Source organism: Seriola aureovittata, chromosome 6 (assembly GCF_021018895.1).
Source record: "Seriola aureovittata isolate HTS-2021-v1 ecotype China chromosome 6, ASM2101889v1, whole genome shotgun sequence".
In the NCBI taxonomy this organism is placed as follows: Eukaryota; Metazoa; Chordata; class Actinopteri; order Carangiformes; family Carangidae; genus Seriola; species Seriola aureovittata.
Window position 1 is genome coordinate 21,465,787 of NC_079369.1, and position 20,525 is coordinate 21,486,311.

Genomic DNA, 20,525 nt, shown 5'->3' on the forward strand with positions numbered 1-20,525 from the left:
GAACATAACCATAAAAAAGTAATTACAAGTGGAATACAACAAATACGTTGCCTGTGAACATTTTACTGATATATTCAGCGTCAACGTATTTGCAGTTTGCCAAATATGTTTATAGAAAACGTAATGTAATGTGAAATGTAATGTAATTCAGTTGCAATTATGTTTCCTAAACATATTTGCTGTTGTAGTTTAGCTGTAGAGAAACATTGCTGTCTCGTCTAAAAGAAAGCATATAAGTGTATTTTCCCAAAATGTTGAACTTTTCTGTGCAAGTTTTACTCAGCTGGGGCTTAAATGGGATTTATGACTTTGTGAAAGCTTCTTCAGCCAAACAGTTTCTGTAACACAGTGTGGAAAACATACATTTTATAATATTTGGAAGTATCTGAAGTGCAATTTACAAACACTGAACTAAACTCAGAGACTTGCAGGAGAGTTTGGGTAGTAGCTGGGTCCAGTTTCAGACAGAGAGTAGCTGTCAGAAGAGATCACACAGGTGCTAGAGCAGCAACAGGAGACAGTTGTTGAAACGCTGCACAACAGCGACCTTGGCGGTACTGGCAGCCGAGACATTAGCGTTCATCGGTACATGTCCCTCTTTCATTGGCGGAAGTGTCCAACCCAGAAAAGACTTCACACCAGCTCGCTGCCGCCTCTCCCGCACTTTAAGAGGGACAGAAATATTTCACATGTCTGCTCTGACCGCAGGCCCACTTTACCTTTCAGGTCAACCTCCGCCCGGCCCTCTCTGCTCATCATTCATCATATAATTATGGTTTTTTAGCAGAGAGTGGCTCAGGGGAAGGAAAATTATCATTTCCCCTTAATTTTCGCTGAAAAACATAGTTCATGAGACGACTGGAGTCCACAAATTCCCTCTTGTCTGCTTTCATATCAGCTCTCAGATTCAAAGGGAGCGATCAGGATGTTTTTAAACAGGCTATGGAGCTCTACCGCAGGGATAATTCATTTCATTTCAGAAAGGTATGACACCTGTCATAACATCCGACTCAAGCATGGCGGTTCTGAAAATGAACCATCAAGTTCCTCCCATGTGACATGTCTATAGAGTTTAGAAAACAGTAGTATCCCTGGGATCTTGAGTGCGTCTTCCTTGGCTTAACAGATTCTCTTTCGCCATAAAGTCAGTGTGAGTGCCAAAACTTTCAGAAAATCTAAAGGCAAGCTATTTTTAAGCCAGCACACTTTTCTATGAATATACAGTGCACATCTGCTACTCCAAATAGATTTCAACAACCGCTCTGAATGTTTGAAAATCTGTCTGGCACAGGTTTCAATGGAGGGGTGCTCCAAGAAAATACAGAAAGCAGGAAACATCCTGTTTTTTTTTAAGTGAGAGAGTTTATGTATTTTGCATGTGTCTTGGTGATTAATATCTCTCTTTCTATAGTTGTGGACGACCCCTTTGAGGCCATCTGAGGTAGAACCCAGCTCCTCTTCCTCTCGGAAGGCGTCTTTCATTCTTCCTCTTACCTGTGCATGAAACTGCAGTCATAAAGTCCCTCTGTGAGAGGCAAGTGCATCCACTTAAAAACTTCAAACAAAAACAATGAAAAACAGGCTTACTATTTATTTCGTGGGAGAGCAAACACACAAAAACAATGTGTTCTGAGGAAGATTAGAAACAACTGCACAGAAAATTGTTACCAGTTTCAGTGTGTGTGTGTGTGTGTGTGTGTGTGTGTGTGTGGGGGGGATATATACATTTATTGCTGCAGGAGAAGGGGACCCGCTATGATCCCTGGTTTCCACAGTCACACCCCCAAGGGTGGGGAAGAGAAGAGGACATGAACAAGAAGCAGACAGGATCCAACATCTGAGCCAAAAATAAGACAAAAGAGATCCGTTCCACATGGTGAACGTTGAGCTCAGGTATAAGAATGTATTAAAACAGTTTTACTAGTGGGGTAAGAATCCTCACACCTGCAGTGATTTTATAGCCACTGGAGGGCAGTAGAAACAAGTTATAAATAAAACATAGACATATTATTGCCTTTTTAATTGATATGGTGAAGTTCAGGAGACATCATCATTTATATAGAGCTGTGTTTCTGGCCATCTGATGAATGTAAATCCAATATTATTCACTCTCCTTTTAGCTCTGTTTTTGGTCTCCTCTGACTCTTGAGAAAAATATCTGGCTCTTTAGTTACTAAATGCTCCATGATGTTCACCAACTAGTTGCTACCTTTGTCTGTTTGCTGTCAGTGTTTTTTTTTCTTCTTCTTTTCTGAGAAACAGCTGCCTTCTGCGGTCAAAAATGTTGCTATGAACCAAAAGAGTAAAGTTAAAGGCTGTAAAACCAAAACAATGAGCTGAAAGATGCTACGCAGCTGTGTAGAGCTCAGAGAAAAGGATTACACATTACACACAGTCATTTCATCCATTGTTAATATAACAATATTGCTTATAGCAGCTTTAAAAGTAAAACTTAACCTAAGGGATTCATATGAAGATTCACATCTCACAGTATATTTCCACCTGCAGTAAACAGAACATGCCCTTTGTCCCTCTTACCAGCAACTCATGGGTGGCAAGAACCTTTTGTTCCTTACATGTCAGGCCTACTTTAAGCTCAGACACTTCTCTATCCATCAGCTGCCCCGTGTCACCATCTACTGTCACCAAGGCAAAAAATAGCCCAGGCTTCCTGCCCTGCGGCGTCTCTGTCCACTGGGGCAAAGCTAAGCGGTGCCACCTGTCAGCCAGAACACTGGTTAAAGAACCAGGCTCCTCACACAGACGGACAATCATCACTACCTCATGTCTTTGCTATCAGCGTTACAGCCAGGTTTGGTGTGGCTGGCTCGCAGCTAAGGACTTCATCATCATTACCTCATATGTATATGCTGTCCAGGCTGCCAGGAGTAGTGTTACATAGACATAAAAGAGCAAAGTCTTAGGTCACTTCTTGGATTAAAATGGACATGAGATTAAGAATTTCCGACAGTGTGAGTTAACTGGATGAAAGGACTCCATTCATATGCTTTCTGAATGACCCCAAATCAGAGACATCTGGGGGGTGGGGGGACCCTGATCTGAATGAAATGATCGGTGGAGCCTGGTCAGTGCTCTGAGATCAGACACTTACGTTATTTAACCTACAGGGAGCTGAATGAAAAATTTGCCCACACATATAGGACTGGGTTGATGTTAAGATTTGCAACATCTATCGCTGTTTGTTCATTTTCAGTAAAAGTACCAGTAGTGCATAGTTAAATTACTTCATACAAGCTTTTTAAACAGCGAAAAGTACAGAGGTTTCAAAGGTAGCCTAGATGTTCTGCAGAAAGAAATGTCCCCTACTGATATATTATTATGTATGACATTAACATATTGTTTTTCTCTGGTGCATCAATGTGTCAGCAGCATTTACTGCTGAAGCTGATAGACCTACTTTTAACTAATTTATATACAGTTTAGTTTAATCTCATGTTTCCAAATCTAAGGGCCTCTTTAAAAGAATCACAAGATAATCTGAGAGGTTGCCAGATGATTAACGGGAATGGAAAGAATAATAATAAAATATTCTGCTACAAAAGTTTGTTTTCATTTTTCAGACTTTTCTCTAGTCTTTGTTTTTTTTTCTGTTTTTTTACTTCTTTGGGCCTCAAACAGTTATTTAAATGAAACCATCTGATATGTTTCGATAGGAAATCTTAAAATCTGCATGAGTAAAAAAGATAGTATAATGATAGCTGTCAAATAAATATAGTGGAATAAAAAGTACAATACTTCCCTCTGAAATGCTGGAGTACAAGTATAAAGTAGCATAAAATAGTCAAGTACAAGTTCAACCTAAAAACCATACTTCAGTGTGTACTTAGTTACGTTCCACCACTGAATTAGGTCCAGCAATTTTTCCCAAGTGGTTCTATTAAACTATACCGCGTTTACCCTCAACCCCTCACCCTGTGGTGTGCAATAACTTGAGCAAGCCCAGTACTTTTATACACTTTTTAATGCACTACATTTACCCCCAGTGGGAAATAACAGGAGCACAAGACCAGTACTTTTACATTCTTTGCCCTTTATGTATTTTATGTAACAGTCTAATGTTTTTGATCAAGCTGTCCTTTTATTAGTTATTACTTTGTTACATGTGCTGTGCACTAGGAGGGTTATATAATTTTGTTTTCAAGAACAATGACAATAAAACTCTATCAGTCTAACTATTACAACGTGTCTATGAAAATCAGTAAAAAAAAAAATGAAAAAAATGAAAAAACTGAGTGAAAGGTTTATTTTTAGTATTAGTTGGTAAGTATTTTTCTTTTTATAAACAAATCTCTTGAAAGGCCAAACCCAACATTAAACTGATCCTGTTACACTGTTACTGTCTGTTGAGCCAAAGATAATAAGATGATGCCAAAGCTTGATAATCACCTCTGCTGTTTCCCAAGCACTTTAAAAACATATTATTAGCGTTCCTTCATTATCACGAACATGGGCACTACTTTGTTTTGAATCAAGACACCAGACATATCCTTTAAGTTTGATATTGTATGTATGTTGCATATATTTGTTCACTGAATTATTATGACATTTATTAAGATGTTTTGATACTAAATGTGATCACTCAGTTAGTAAAGAACCATATTAACCATATATGAACAATGGAATCGAACGGTTTCAGGGACAGATTTACTTTTTGGGATGGAAACTAAAGTCTTGAAAGTTAGCAAACCCAGATGACCTCATATTTCCCTTGTGATTGCTTATTGACAAAGGAATTACTGAATATATGAAATTTTGATTCCACGTTGATTTTACCCCAATAATTTTCCCACATGACCTCTGAGATGTTCAGCAGTTGAAACTCTCTTACACTGCTCAGTGCTTGTGGCCCAGCAGGACACCTCACTACTTGTCTTTATCCGTTTCATGGAAAGATAACACGATGTTTTGAACATGTGCTCTGGTTCTTCTTCCTACTAGAGCTGCAATTAAAACAACATGGATATTTTCTGGGAACACATCCTGTTGCAAACCTGAAAATAAATAATACCCAAGAAGTCTAGACTGAGATGCCCCTGGAGTCAAGAACGTCATGACTTCCAGACTGTTTTGAGCTGACAGGCTCTGCTGGACACAGGACAGGATGGAAACCCAAACATTAAACAGGCCAAGACAGAGGTTATGTCAGCTGTGGTTATATTATGTAATACGATCTATAAAGAGAATGAATGAATGCCCAAAATAATAGAATCTGTAAAAATCTTCATTAGTAGCTTTGAAAAAGTACAAACACTTTCCACAAAAAAGAAAGAAGCTATTCTTACCTAATAAGACTCATAAATGTACTGCTGTGAAAATCCTACTAAAATAATATTCTGGAATTAAGAAATATTTTGGCTTGATAACAACACATTTTTCAGGTTATCCAGCTGATTTTGGAAACATTTTTTAAAGGAAAAGTTTGACATTTTGGGAAATACACTTATTCACTCTCTTGCTGAGAGTTAGATGAGAAGGTCAAACACCACTTTCATGTCAGCCAATCCAAGGTCAGCAAAATGATCAAAACCAACAGGCGTGCTACAGGCTAAATGTTAAAAACCAAACTGATAATTCAGTTACAATCACTTTCCATATGACAAATTCATCTAGCGCTTCTTTCAATAGAAACTGAAGACAAGACAATGCAAAACTCAGCTGTCCCAACTCTTCACAAAAGAAAGAAAACAGCATGAAGTCAGCGACAAAGTCCAAGAGGAATCAAATGAAAAGAAACCTTTTTGTTGATCAAGACAGTGATCGAGTTAAGATCTGTGAACAATTTCCTCTAAATGAGTAGCCTGTGGCGCGAGTAAAAAAAAAACAGAAAAACACAGTGAAGACATCCAGCTATTATCTGAGCCTCTCATGTTCTGTGATGTGCCTTCTGGTGGATTTACACACTGGCTGCTTTCTCTCTTGGAGAACACGAAGGAAAATAAATGCTAAATAGTGGGGAATGCACCCATAAATGAAACAAGATGACTGTCTGAAAGGTTGTAATGTAATGAAATCTTGATCTTTGTTTTTTCTTTTTTTTTTTGCCAATTTCTTATCATTTCTCATTAATTTCCTGTGTGTGTTGCGTGTCGCCACGCTTGCAGGTCAAGTGTGTCAGTGCTAAATAACAATGCCGTCATTCCAGAGACGGGAGTCTACTCTTGCTTGTCCACTCTAATTCCTCTGAATTTATTTACAGCACAGACACTAGGACACTTGATCTTCTCATTACGCAGGGCTATATCTGTAAAGCCCCATTGTTCCTCCCAAACAGAAATGGCTCCAGCGCCAAGACAAATAAGGCACACATTTGTGAACAACACCGGAGGCCAGAGTCCAGAAATGGGTATAACAAAGCAGGAAACTGGTAAGTATTCCCATTAGGAGGAAGAGATTTAATCTTTTCAGCACCTTGGCCCATTTCTCTGAACAGTCCTGCTATTTACTCTGTTTGTATTTCAGTCTGATGTGAGTGCAGGTAGCATGGCTCAAGAAAAAAGCAGATCTCTGCTGCCAAAGGTTTGCTGAAATGTGGAATCTAATACAGCAGCTCAAACACCTACCTCAGCACTGGCCCATCACATACTTGCTTAAACTAGCTTTACTGACCTGTGAGGTTTGTACTGTGCTGTAACATGGTTGCTGGACCACGTCTTCTCCTAACAGAGAGTCTTTAACAGGCTGCGCTGAGTTCTTCCTGTAAATGTCCAACAGAGGGACCCTGTGAATCTCCTGACCAAAGAGAAGTGTGTGACTGACCCCTGTCCTCTGTTTAAAACATAACTCGTAGAAGCCTTTGCATAAAAATCAGTACTTTCTCTCATGATTGGAAAATTAAAGATTAAAGGCTTAAGCGTTGCACTGTTCTTTACTCCACTGACATCTTGTTCTAAACTTTTAAGAATCAAATACTCACTGGCTACAGACTTAAAAGGTGGCTCTGAAAAGTTTGTAGCTTAGTTCAGCTTGACTTCACAACAGTTCCAAGGGATTCCCGTGACCGCGTGGTGACCAACTTTCAGCAAAAAGATATAGCCTACAAATACGTCCACATAAACCTCTCAAACCCCTGCTGCAGGGCCTGTAAACCCAAAAGCATTGGTCGATTATTCACATGCCTAAAACAACACTTGCTATGTTTGGATTGACTTGACAAGGACCTCATGTGGATATGTGATTTATGACTGTTGTCTCTGAGAGGCAAAGGTGTAAGTAATGTAACAATGTTTTTCTGTAGCGCTGCTAAACCTCCTATATATAGGTGGTCAGGGTGGGTGGTTGGGCATACAAAACATGTAACCCATACTTTAACAATAGCAGTGTCTGACCAGAACACACTGACTTTACATGTCAGAGTAAGAAAAGCACACATAAGCTATTGTTAATGTTATTCATACTGTGTTTTTCCTACAATAACCAGAACATGTGTTGTTGCTGTGAAAAAGGCCAACAGTCCAAAAATGACCCTGACTGGCCGTGACAACATTGCTTTGGACTACATTGTGACTTTTGTGAATCAAAGCTAACTTCAGCTGACGCCTTCCACCAGAGACCAAGCTACAGACTGTTTAGAGCCACCTCTGTCGCCTATAATGCCATGAGGGTTTTATACTGTGAAGATGGATTTTTGCTACTCCTTTAAAGCCAGACTGCAAGGAAGTTTCAAAAAGATAATGATGATAAAGCTTCAGACACATCCACGTTTCCTCAGAACAATTAACCTTGTGAGCCTTTTCAACTTTGTTTTATGCAGATACGTCCGAAAAGCCGATGCTCAAATGTCAGAGAACATGTGATGAGAGCGAGAATCATCTTTTTAACAGTTCGGGTCAACACTAAACCTTTTGAGAATGTTGGTGTGAAAAGGTGTTCGCCTCCTTTCCATGTTGTTCTGTGCTCATCGTATTCCTTCAAACAGTCCAGGTCAACAGGACACCGTCTGCACATTAGAACCAGGGTCAAACAGACACCTGCTGCCAAGACGAGCAGCCGTATAACTGACAGGCGTTAACACTCCTGTAACTACACTGCTAAGCTGTGTTAAATACGCTGCACTGCGTTAGGGTGCAGAGCTGCCCCGCTGCCCATATTCGACGGCATCAAAACCCATCTGCAGGCCTTGATTAGTACTCCCATCTTCTGCCCTCCTGCTCCTCCTTGTCCCCCTCCTGCTCATCTCATTTCACACTAAACAAAGTCGCGGCAGGGTCCGATGGCTGGAGCCCCCTCTCTCTTATCACCTCACAGTCGGAGCCGCTGGCTGAGTTGGTGAACTTGGCTGAAGGAATCTGCAGGCTGCTCCACTTGACTGAGCAGAGCTAATGAGTCAGAAAATCCCACAGCCAGGGCTCCAGGGTTCACCATGGGCACTGGGGGAAACAGGTAGTTCAAGCATATAGGAGGGAAGATAAGGTGTGTTTCATAGAGTAGTACTTCGCAGATTGTCGAAGAAGCAGAACAAACAGACATGAATCACTTCAACCTCAGGGACTCCAAGGAGGAGAAGGTGTAGGAGGAGGAAGAGGAGGAGTGTGTGACTGGATGAAGCAGGGATTACCCCCTTTGATCTGTAAACCATGTCTGAATCGGGGACGCTGGGGGACCTCTCCTTTAAGCCAGGTGCACTCTGTCCATCAATCCGCTGCCAACCCCCCACCAAGCTGCCCCCAAGGTGTGAAATGTGCCCCCAATCCCTTTGCTGCATGCCCCATCACACAGCAGACCTACAGCAGAAGGACTGGCACAAGAACAGACAGTAAGGAAAGCAGAGTCGCACCCTTCACCCCTTCTTATAATGCCGGTGTCTGGCCATCGCAGAAGAATTATTAGTTGATATTTAAAAGCATAGTTTGACATTTTGGGAAATGCACCTGCACTGTGGCCGAGGTCGAAGGCTCAGCCAGAAAACAAGAAAAGGCCCAAAATGTCAAACTATTACTTTAACTGTTGTCCTGTTTAACAGTTACTACAAAAACATAATGACTCATATCTCCTTCAGCCAACACAAACGCAAATCAAAAAATCTCTCAGTCAGACTGAAAAGTGAGAGTTTACAATTGTATTAACAAGCTCTGGTTGCATTTAAACTGGATCAAAGCTGGGTAGCTTGAAGACGCCAACACAGAACCATAACAAATCAGACTTATAAAGACCAGTGCAGCAGTGTAGCATGTCGAAGGATTTCCAAACTGTAAAAGGATTGAGATGGATGACATCCTACTCACTGCTTCACCACAGATTATATCTGTCTGTTGATAATTAAGGTCCTTAATTGACCTTAAAAGATATATTTGTGCCAATGTGCATAGCTATCAGGAATATAACCTGAGAGATCAGATTATACGGAAAAAAAAAGAGAAGACAGAGTTTCTTCGTGTGAAAAACCGTTCTCTAAGTTAAAACATTCATATCACTCTCTCTTGACTTTGCACTGTTTTTATGAATGAAGCAAGTATGTTTTTTATCAATCTTGTACAGTAATACATTATTATTTCCTGATAAAATGTGGGACAACAGCTGACAGAGCCAGAGAGAGCGAGGCTCATGATTTCTGACACGAAGCCTTCCCTTCTTGTTAAAGGGAAAATCCCTTACTCACATGCAATTCATGCATGTGCAGTAATTCCTTAAATATGACATTTCGGCTCTGACTTGAGGACATCTTTTTTTTTTTTAGCAAGACACAAATAGCTCTCATGTTTCCATAGACAGAGTGCTTTCTGTTCAGAGAATGTTTCTTCTACAGGGTTCTTCCTTATGGATTAGCAGCTCCAGACATGAAACAAAAAAGGTTGCAAACACTTCATGTCTAATTAACTTTAAAAAATGAGCTGCAGTGTGGGAAAGCTCCAAGTACAGGATTTGTATTAGGGACTTTAATCTATTTATGTTTCAGATGCTTTCTTGTAAAAAACAGCAATGTTTACTGACTCATAAACTCTTCTTGATCCCCCTCCTCCTCTCCTGTTTTGTAGAGATGATTGGGGCCATTTGAATTAAGCATTTGAAAAAGTAGATGTCGCTGGCCTCGGCTCAAAGCATTCTTCTGTGACATGTGCAGAACATACAGACGAGGAGGCTTTTCCACGCAGTGACCAATCTGTTTTGCAGACAGCCTTGAGTCTCATCTGCAAGGTCATAGAAGCACTGCCTGCCTGTCTCTGTTTATTTTTGTGCCCCTTCAGCTGTGTAAGTCCCTGTCTTGTCTGTTGAGAATAGACAAGATAGGATTTGACTTGTATTTGATGAAGCGCTAAAGCAAACGTTCAACTTTTGAGTGGGACTGTCGTACTTTTTGTCTGTTTAAAAGCAAAATATTCAGGGTTTAAATAGTCTTTCCTTCAGTTCAGTTGTCAACAAAATATCATAACTCTGCTTTTAAAGAAGATTTACATCTGGAAAAGAAAAAGAAACATCATTGTCACATGTTTTCAGGAGAATTCGAGACCACACAATTGGACGTAGACTAAGAGCTTTACTGGGAAAATGGATAGCCAAGAGCCAAAAGATGCAAATGCGGACCACAGAAAGATCGGACTGCAGAAAGATCGTCTGACAGTACAGATGTAAAATTGGAATGAATGGCACCGCTTTAACATAAAAGGCAAAAGCCACAACTAAGAAAGGGATTCTTTGAGAACTTTACGTGCAGACATTTTTTCATATGTTTACACTTTGTGAACAAGTTGTGAATGTCCAAAATATGACATTTTTGACAGTGAGGTTTAGCTGGGCTTTTTTCCCTCCTTGTAGCTTTTCTCTGCGTGTAGTTGAACATGAAGACAATGATAACCTATAATCAAAAAATGACCACACACAATTATCATTTATCACTCTGACATCCATCCTCCGCTGTAGAGCAAAGAAAAAAAGATGACCTGCCACTCACAATCCTTACAAACTCACTGACTACCCCTCTCCAGCTTGTGCATTTGTATGAATCAACCTCTCAGAGTACAGTTGTGTTTGTGTGTGTGTGTGTGTGTGTGTGTATGTGTATGTGGGTGTGTGTGTGTACACACGTGCATTTTTGTGTGTGTGTGTGTGTGTGTGTATTGGCATGTTGTGGAGGTCGTAGAGGAAGGCGAGCGGTGAATATCAAAGCATCAGGAAGGGCATGGGGTTGAGTGTGCTGTGTGTGCTTAGCCCACAGCCATCCACACTGCAGGACACCGTGGAACATGTGATGGGGATGATCACCCCCAACACCCACCCCTGCCCACACCACACCTCACCCCATTCGCCCGCAAACTGTCCTTTTGACCCAGATCTCCCACACCTTTTCACAGCAACCCCCCTTGTTTTTTCTCCTTCTCTTTTTTCCTCTGTCTCCCTCTCTCTCTTTCTCTAACTTTCTCTAGTCTTGCCACATCAGTTGGATCCCTTTCCGGCCTCCAGCCACGAGCCCTGACAGGCCGCGGTGCAAACAGAGCCTCGAGTTAATGCAATGAGCCAAAGAATGCCACCTCTCAGGTTTGAAATCGCACTGAGTGTTAAGTGACCAGAGAAAACACAGTGGTGGAGGGTACGTGTGCACGTGCCTGTGTGGTATAAAGAGCTGTGGATACAAAAAACAGAAAGAAAGAAAAGCAGAGGGGAGGAAAAAAAGGGAGCCTGAAAGAAGGACGGAGATGGAGAGGGGGAATGAATATGCAAATTTTACTAATGCATGTACACTCAGCATGTATAAATATAAAAGTGCATGTTTCAACAAGATTGCCGCCTCTTGACTTCCAGCTTTAACAGCTGCGTCTCTGTTTTTTTCTCCGTCAGGAAAAAAAGTCATGACACCACATGTTATTTCCACCTCAGCCGTTTTACAGTTAATCATGTTGGATTCAAATGAAGAAAAGATAAAAGGAGAGACGATAGATATATATCGAGTAATGCTGGAAGAGAATGTGAACATGAATGTTTAATTTCCACAGGTGCTGCTTTGACAGTTGAGGTTGATCTTTATCATAATCTATGTCTTTATAAACAGCATAATGTTGTATAGTAGCTGCATATTGCAGCTGCATCACAATTTGTTTATTGTTTGCTTGTTTCCTTGTGAACAGATAGATTATAATGAGTCTACAAATCTTAGTTTAGCATGATAGCATGTTTAGCATTAGTTTTGTAAGAATATTGTCATAAAACAAAGTACTGGACAAAATAAAATTTGAAGTTTTTTACCTGATGGTGGTCGCCATATCAAATGACAATCTAATAGAGGTCAAAATATTTCACTCTGCAGCAAAAATGTCAACCTGCTGGCGGCAGAAAAGTCAGGGGATCACAACAGTCAGTGGCATTTCATCCTGGGGAAAACAAATGTCTTATGGCAATTCATGTAATAGTTGTTAATATATTTCAGTTTGGACCTCAAAACTTTACTTAAAAACAGTGCTCTCTTAAAGTAAATATGCCATGCTGAAACATGTGGTGAATTTAAATGTTCTCATCTGTGTTATCACAGATGAGAACATTTTGTGTTAGGAAATAATAGCACTAACACAGCATGGCGTCCCTCAGCTGAGAGCTCCCATGTCTAAAATGATACAAACATGGCTCTGATTGTGAGGAAACAGTTGCTGTTTTGAATTTTTGATGGACCATTGTTGAACATAGTGCACAGTCTTCTTTTCAACAAATGCAGTGATTTTGAGAGCAACGCATCTGTTTTCCACATTAACTATTTTAAGATCACTATTCTACCTCCTGTATCATCCCACTACATTAACAAAGCTTTAGGTCAAAGGTCAGTTTAAACTCATATAGTTTAAGATAAGTGAAAAGTTGTGATAGACTTTGACTAACTTTGACTATTCTTTACCAATTATCAATTATCAAGTCCATAACCAATCACAAAGAAGGATATGCGGGTGAGAAGAGGCAGAAATGGAAGTTTAAGACTGCACCTGGGTGACAACAGCTGGATTGTGCCAAAAGGGGCTGCAACACAATATCACGAAGATGTCTGGCTCACACTGTTATCTGTTGGTGGAAAAAAAAGAGTGAACATTTCCATCTGGGTTTTATGATCACATCACCAAACCAATTTTACATCTCCCAGGTGTTCTTTGGCAACTTCAAGATGATGACCGTGGGTTTAACTGTGTTAAATGTAAACAGGATTTGTACAATTAAAGATCCAAAACGCTCTGAATCCCCCAATTTGCCTTCAAGAGTTAGGAGAACACACACAGGTGATAACAACAAAACATCTGATACCTTGTGTGAGTTAATACAGATTACTTTGAGGGAGAAAAAAAATTGTACTTAGCTCAAATTAACTGTAGAAATGTTTAAAAGAGAAAACATCTGGCCATTTGCTCGACCTAAAACTGAGTAAACCACCCACTGCTCTGCTGTCTCAGATGTTTCCTGACCTGATTTCAGCCTATGCATGAAATAAAGACATCCAAGATATTATGAGCAGCTACTGTAGATTAAACAGAGATGTGGAGAGGTGTGGCTTTTCACCCTCGTGTGGAATTTCTCACATCATGGTCAGCCTCTGTGGAGATTGAAGAAACAGTAAGTCAAAGGAAGAGCCCACTTCTTCTTCAGAGCAAATGCATCCTTAAGCTGGTCCAAAGCCAATAAAAAGATTGGAAAACCAACAAGCATCCATCAGGCAATCTTCAGCTCATATGAGAGGAAATGGGGCCTTATGCTGTCCTAGTAGTATATCTGTCTATAGGACCTCTGTCTCTAAGGTTATGCACCTAAAGAAAGAACATGTAGGAGGAAACACATTAAAAACTCGCTCTCCTGTCGTCCGACCGACAGAGGCAAAAAATAATCTCTTGTTTCAAGACTTTTTATGATTGAATCTTATTTTCTTTGACATGCCACATCCTGTTTTGTTAAGATTCAGGAAACAGGGGACATTGTAATAGTGGGCAAGTAGAATTACTTAAGCACATTGGCAGAATGTTTCTCTTGTTTTGAGAAGGATTAATCTGGAAACTGACACAAATTGCTTTTATTCATTTATTTCACATCTCAGTCATTGAGTGATACACACAAGTAATGCAACAACACAATGCTCCCCTCTCACAAAGAGGCTATTCAGATTTACTTGACTACTTCAATTCAGCATCTTGTGGCATCATTTATCCTGCTATCTTTAGTAGCAATTAATTGTATATTTGCTATTAGCATTTGTTTTATGCAACATATAACATGATATATTTAATAGTTCTGTTTTTTCTATGTTTTTTTGCTAATGTGTTTGTCTTGCTTAAATGATGAACTGTGATTTTAGCTGTTATTATTTTCATTTTCAATTCTCATTTTGGTGAGATCTCCTTATAAGCACTTTCCACGTTTTTTAATCTCACCAGCACAGTCCTGTTTTATTCCTGTTAAGTATGATGACAATCATTTTTTATTACTTGAGCAAACTAAACTAATTGAAGTGCTGCTGAGCAGTGAGGATAGGAGGTCAGGGACAATCTCTGATAGTTTAGTTCCAGTAAATTGTCACATTCAATACCAGTTTATTAAGATGTTCCAGGATTTAAAACAATAAAGCTTCCTTTAGTCAGTGGCTTTAGCTGAAAGAAAAACAATAAGGCAATGTGAGTGCTAAAATAGGTAATACATATATATATATATAACTTTAGAGAGGAGAAATAAATTTACTGTGTAGGTTAAAAAAGTTCAACATTCTTTCTTTACCATTTGTTCAAGCAGTGGAGGTCTCCCTGTCAAAAACAGAATATCTGTGTATATCACCTGCCAGCCCTTGGCTTGTTCAGAAATTACAACTTGACACAGTATCATTATAAACATGGTGATAAGTGTAAAAACTCCACTGGGAATAAATAGGGGTTGTAATAGCATGAAATATGACCCAACAGTCACACCCACCCCTGTTTCAGACTCATTTATGTCCCCAGATGTCATTTTTAAAAGGGTTCTGTTGGCAGAAAGGTGCAATCAACTAGTCAGTAATCTACCAAATTGTACGGCAACCCCCGGGTAGTTCTAGTTTACTGGTATTGCTTTTGAAAGTGTAAATAAAACCCAAGAACTATTTATTTTATTGCTATTACTACTAATGGTGCTGCTGGTGTTGCAATTGCAATTAATACTGAAGAGGAAGTGAAGATAAAGCCAAACAAGAAAGAGTAAAACAATCAATCACAACAAAGAAATGGTTTCTTAACCCCATAGTGAAAAACTATTTTCCTGTACATGAACTTTTGCCTTTAGGATCTGTTCAGACTGGACTTCCAGTAAATCTCTGTGCCGATCTGACCTCCTGCTCACCTAAAAATCCAAGAACACCTCATTTGAAGCATCTGCATTGTTATTATTGAGCATGGAGGGTGGGAGACACAGAGAAGGAGGGAGATCAGTATATTTGATTTATGTGTCCTTGTCTATCCAGTGCACTTTAGTAGGTGTCTGACCTGTATACCTGTACGCAAAAGCTGTCCCCTCTTGGTCCAGGTGACCTAAGAAATCCCACTAAAGACTTTTAATCTTTGGGTTTTCTGAATAGCTATTAATCCTCAGAAAAGTGATCTGGCAGGAAGGAGAAGAAGGTCTGAACCTTACATGTTTAGAAGTGGTTTTAGTGTTTATTAGGAGGCTTGGGAGATGTGCTGATAGTCTCCATTTTATGGGAACAAACTGTGAATCTTACAGACTATTTATTTGCTATGAAAATAAACGACTTAGACTTGACTTAGATGGATAGGTTTATAAATGTACTGTTTAAAGTGGATATTTTATCTGCAAACCTGAAAACCAATCCTTCCTTTCCTCAGGGTGCCTCTTTGTTCCACTGGTGTGACTACACTGCACTCTAGTGCTCAAAAGGTGGGAATATATTTGCTGTCTTGGGCGTCCTCCAAAAACTCCAAACATTCCTTTGTTCACTGATGATCCACAAGCTGATGATCATGCTACTACTTTGGCCCCAAAGTTAACATTTACTAAACATGGTCATTTATCCATCTTAGCTCCAGTAAATACCCGGATTCCCACAAAACATGGGGAAAGTACACCACAACTGAAGAAAAAACTAACTTAGATGGTGGATAGTTGTGCAGAGTATGACAATCTGCAGACTTTCAAATTTGCTATTCTATCCTATTTTCCTATTTATAGGTGGTAAGTAGTAGTAAAAGTAGCAGTAGTAGTAGTAGTAGTAGGTAGTAGCCATAGTAGTAGTTAATAGTAGTAGTCGTAGTAGTAGTAGTAGTAGTAGCAGTAGTAGGTAGTAGAAGGCTATTAGTAAAAATAGTGGTGGAGTAAGCAGTGGCAGTAGCAATAATAGTAGTAGTAGTAGAATGGGTTTTTACCCTACTCAGCCTGCTCCTTTAATGAAAAAAGCTTTACGACAGTCGTCGCGACACTACTTACATGCTTTACGACTGTTTAGGAGGCTGATTTAAAATGGAGTAGAGTCCAGTGGTACGAATTCAACCGAATTAGGTTCAGCAGCTGTATTTTCATCTTTACGTGTTTTTGAAATTAACGGGGTTTGACTAATTAGAAAATTAGTAACTATAGCACAATGTCAGAAGAAAAGAAGTCCGGTTCTTTGGGTTTCTTTTCGAGCTACGACGATTTGAGCGACAGTAGCGACTCAGACGAGGAGGGAGACGGTCGGAAGAAGAAACCGGTGACAGACGCTCCTGGAAGCGGAGCCGAGTCCTCCCAACACGGGACCAAACGAGGGGCCGGTGGAGCTCCTTTACCCAAACCTGATGACCTCTTCAGCTCCGTGTCCAAGCCTGCTTTTCTCTACAACCCACTGAACAAGCAGATAGACTGGGAGAGTCTGACGGTCAAAGCTCCTGAAGAGGTAAACATACGAAGGAGAGATGTGTCTCCAAAAACTAACTTCAGGGAGATTGTAGGATATTTTAGGGAGATTTACACTATTTATTATGTAAATATGTTGACCACCATAGTTGACTCCTTATATAATTTCCATACACATCCACAGTTACCAGCATGACCCAACAGGGAGGGGGCGAGCCACAGATTACTCGTGCCCTCCTCACCCCCACCGTATATGAGCTGAAGTGATTAGTAGTACATGGTGATTAGTGTACCTGATGAAGTGGCCACTGAGTGTAAGCCTTCACTGTGGGATTGTTTGGTTGACAAACAAAAAATTCCAGGGAACTGTGTGTAATATTTGGCAGTAGAGCTGCAGTTCTTTATGCAATTATCAAATATTTTTACTGTCCATTCTTCTGTTGTTTACCATTATTACTATTTTGATTCAGCTATTAATTGAATTATAGTCTGAAATAAAAAGAAAAGCACATCACTTGTTCCCAGAGCCCAGGTTTAAATCTTCAAATTGTGTGTGTTGTCTAGGCAACAGTCTTAAACTCAAATTTGTAAAATTTTCAAATGTTTGGTTATCAACACATTTTTAGCAGCATTTGGCAGAATAGTACAGTCAGGACACAGTTGCCATCTTTTAGGCAGATGCGACCAGTGTGTGGTATTTAAGCCGATGTGTTGTTCTCTGTATTTTACCACATGGGGACAGAGACAGAAGGATATATATACAGTATATGTAAACCCAGCAATGCTGGACACTTCTAGGAGAATTTGTTTAATCACTTTTCCAAATTATTCTTTGTTCTGTTACCTTAAGCCTGCCAGAGAGTTTAAGCCATGGAAGACAAATGCTGTGCCCCCTCCTGAGAGCTACACTGCAGAGCCAGAGAAGAAGAAGGGACCTCCTCCAGGTATGGACATGGCTATAAAATGGTCCAATGTGTATGAGGACAATGGGGAAGACGCGCCGCAGCCTTACACTGGCAACGCCCAGTTCCTACCTGCAGAGGAGCAACCGTCAGACTCAGGTCAGTCTATTTATTATTCTCCCTTAGCATTATTAATAAACTGTTGAAATGATCACTGCCATAGGCTTCATTCTCCCCGCTATTATCACACCAGGTGTTTGAATGTATTACACTATGCCAGCTTACTCCTTGCTGTTGAACCTGTTTGGAGTGCTAGCCATAGTTGTAGAGGAACTATGCCAGGTAGTGCACCTATTTGACCAGGTTTACTGTCTCATTATTATTGTAACATTTAGTATTTGTATTATTAAACACACAATAGTTTTTTAATGGGTGTAAAACAGCATACTACATCAATATAGTTTATGTGATTTTGGGCCTGGTCTGTATGCGCCCTTTGCCAAGTAAAGCTACAACAGATGATCTGTGTGCTTGCATCTGTGATAATCCAGTGGACTGAATGGACTCAGGAAAACTTTAGAGGTACCCAACACTCCACCCATCTTGGTGGAAAAATGGATGTTGGGAGCCACAAAACTACACACAAGCAAAAGAAAAAACAACAAATCTTGTGTTGGCTCCACTTTCAGTTTGACTGTAGTCTCTTGTTATGTATAAGTGCGCAGTTGAGTTATTCACAAATCGTTATTTTCCAACCCTCCTCCCACTCCCCCAAAAATTCTCCAACCAACTGCTACCACCCCTCTGGTGATCAGATGAGGATTCAGACAAAGGATCCCTCTCTGCCAAGAAACGTCGAGTGGAGACCTTCCAACAGAAGGAGAAGAGGAAGAGGGACATGGGACAAGCCACCTCTGACAAGAACTTCGTAGAAGAAGAAAAAAGGATCCTCAGGCAAAAGATCGAGTGAGGCCTGAGCTGCCTGCAACAAGGCATCGGTGTCTAATTTAAACATTTTATTTCAGCTGGTAACGTCCAGCGACATTAGCACAGTGGTGAAGTAGGTGGTTTGCTACAAAGATGCGCAACCATTTTACCTATATGTTGACACACCGTAATGCATAATTGCAATATTGTAGTATATGTTCTGTTTTCAAATGACTGTCAGCACAATTGAAAGACAAGGCCAAGAGTATATCACAGTCTCAGTGCAAAAACTGCAACCTAAGATCTTAGATTCTGGCAAATCCCTGCTGGATATTGCCCCATGTTGAAGGAAAATTCTGGTGTTTTACAGTCTAGCTCGTATTTCAATAGTTTTGACCATCAACCCTTTTATTTTTCACTAATTTCTTGCTCTCTTCCGTAGAGACTGCGATGAGGAATATCACTAAATACAGTTTTACATTGTGCAGAGAGCACTGGGCATTATCAAACAAGTGATCAGACAGATTAGGTCCCAGTTTGCCATCACCTTTGTTTTAATTCAGAATATGTAGTTTAGACAACTGGGTGAAATGGGACATTGAATTGTTGTAAAACGCTGCAGTCTTCCTTTAAATGAGGGTTTAGCCATCCTGCTGTGACACATTAAATATTAAGTGTGGTCATTTGGCTTTGTCTCTTTTTTATTTAATTACTTAAAAAGCAATGACGTTTTGCTGTGGTGGTTTTCTTGGTCTGTGTTTGTGGTTTGTCTTGTATTATCCTAATTATCTATTCACCACTGAACTTTGACTGTTCTTGTGTTAATACAGTGACTTTCCTTTAAAAATGTGATTAAAATTACTGTAAATAAGTTTGAAATAGTCCTTTTTCACTGCAGACATTTTGACTTGTGGCAGTAGGAAAAGCACAGTTGTCACTAAGAGAATTAAAAAATGGTGCTGTTCTTCCTCGTAAGTCATGACAGTGTGACAGTCAGTCTGCATGTACAATTCCAGGACCCTGAAACCAAAGCGGCTAAATGAAACTCTGCCATCTTTCATTTTATTATTATCAGCCATGACAGTGTGGCTGCTATTGTTTTTACCACGTGACACTGTGTGTGTGTCATCATGGTAAATTTTGTCCTGGAGACACCAACTGTTGTAGGAACTGCCACAGAGGTGGTTGTTAGTACTTCGGCAGGTGTTTGTGGACAGATTTTTGTCAGTGCGGTATCGTCTGTGCAACTGTGCAAGATAGTCATGAAATGTTACGTGTGTGTAGTTGACATCAAAATGAAGGCCGAGTCCGAAGATGTGTGTGGTATGGCAACATCTTGACGGGCATCGTGGCTGATGGTCTCTAGTTTACACTTGTGTTCTTCATAATGTGACATGTCAAAATGTCTTCAGTGGAAGGTATCTGTTACTATTTAAAACAAGTGCTTGCGCTTCCTACTTATGGGCACTAGATGGCGCCCTAAAGCTACACTGGTATTCACTCCCTTTGTGTTTATGGTGAAGTGTGCTGTACTTTGTGTAGATGTTGGCCACCCAAATCACAACCAGGGTCTGTGTATGTAAGTAGTGATTCTGAAGAAGGGAGTGCTGATCTTCGATTTGGAAGTTTGTCTCATCTCAGTTCTCTTGAGATACTTGATGCATACAGACTGTTTATTCAGTCTCATGTACCTTGTATTACACAACACTTTGCGTGTGTTCTGAAATAAACAAACATCAGCTTCCTGTTTATTTAGTTGTATTACAAAAGATTTATTGGAACATTGTACTGTTTTATGTTTCTGCCAGTAAGTCTTCTCAGTCATTGTAAACAGTTGAATATGAAGAATTTTATAGTTTTGTTTTCAGTGAGATTATTCATCATAAACCACACAGGCAATAAAAGATA

At 40.0% G+C, this 20,525-nt stretch overlaps 1 protein-coding gene across 1 annotated transcript; it reads left to right on the top strand.

Moving 5' to 3' along the window:
• Positions 1-16,397: 16,397 nt before the first annotated feature.
• c6h1orf52 (chromosome 6 C1orf52 homolog) lies at positions 16,398-20,368 on the top strand. Its single transcript, XM_056379346.1, has 3 exons — positions 16,398-16,828; positions 17,639-17,849; positions 18,506-20,368. The coding sequence occupies exons 1-3, from the start codon at positions 16,538-16,540 to the stop codon at positions 18,658-18,660; spliced, it is 657 nt and encodes a 218-aa protein (XP_056235321.1). The 5' UTR covers positions 16,398-16,537; the 3' UTR covers positions 18,661-20,368.
• The last annotated feature ends 157 nt before the right edge of the window (positions 20,369-20,525 follow it).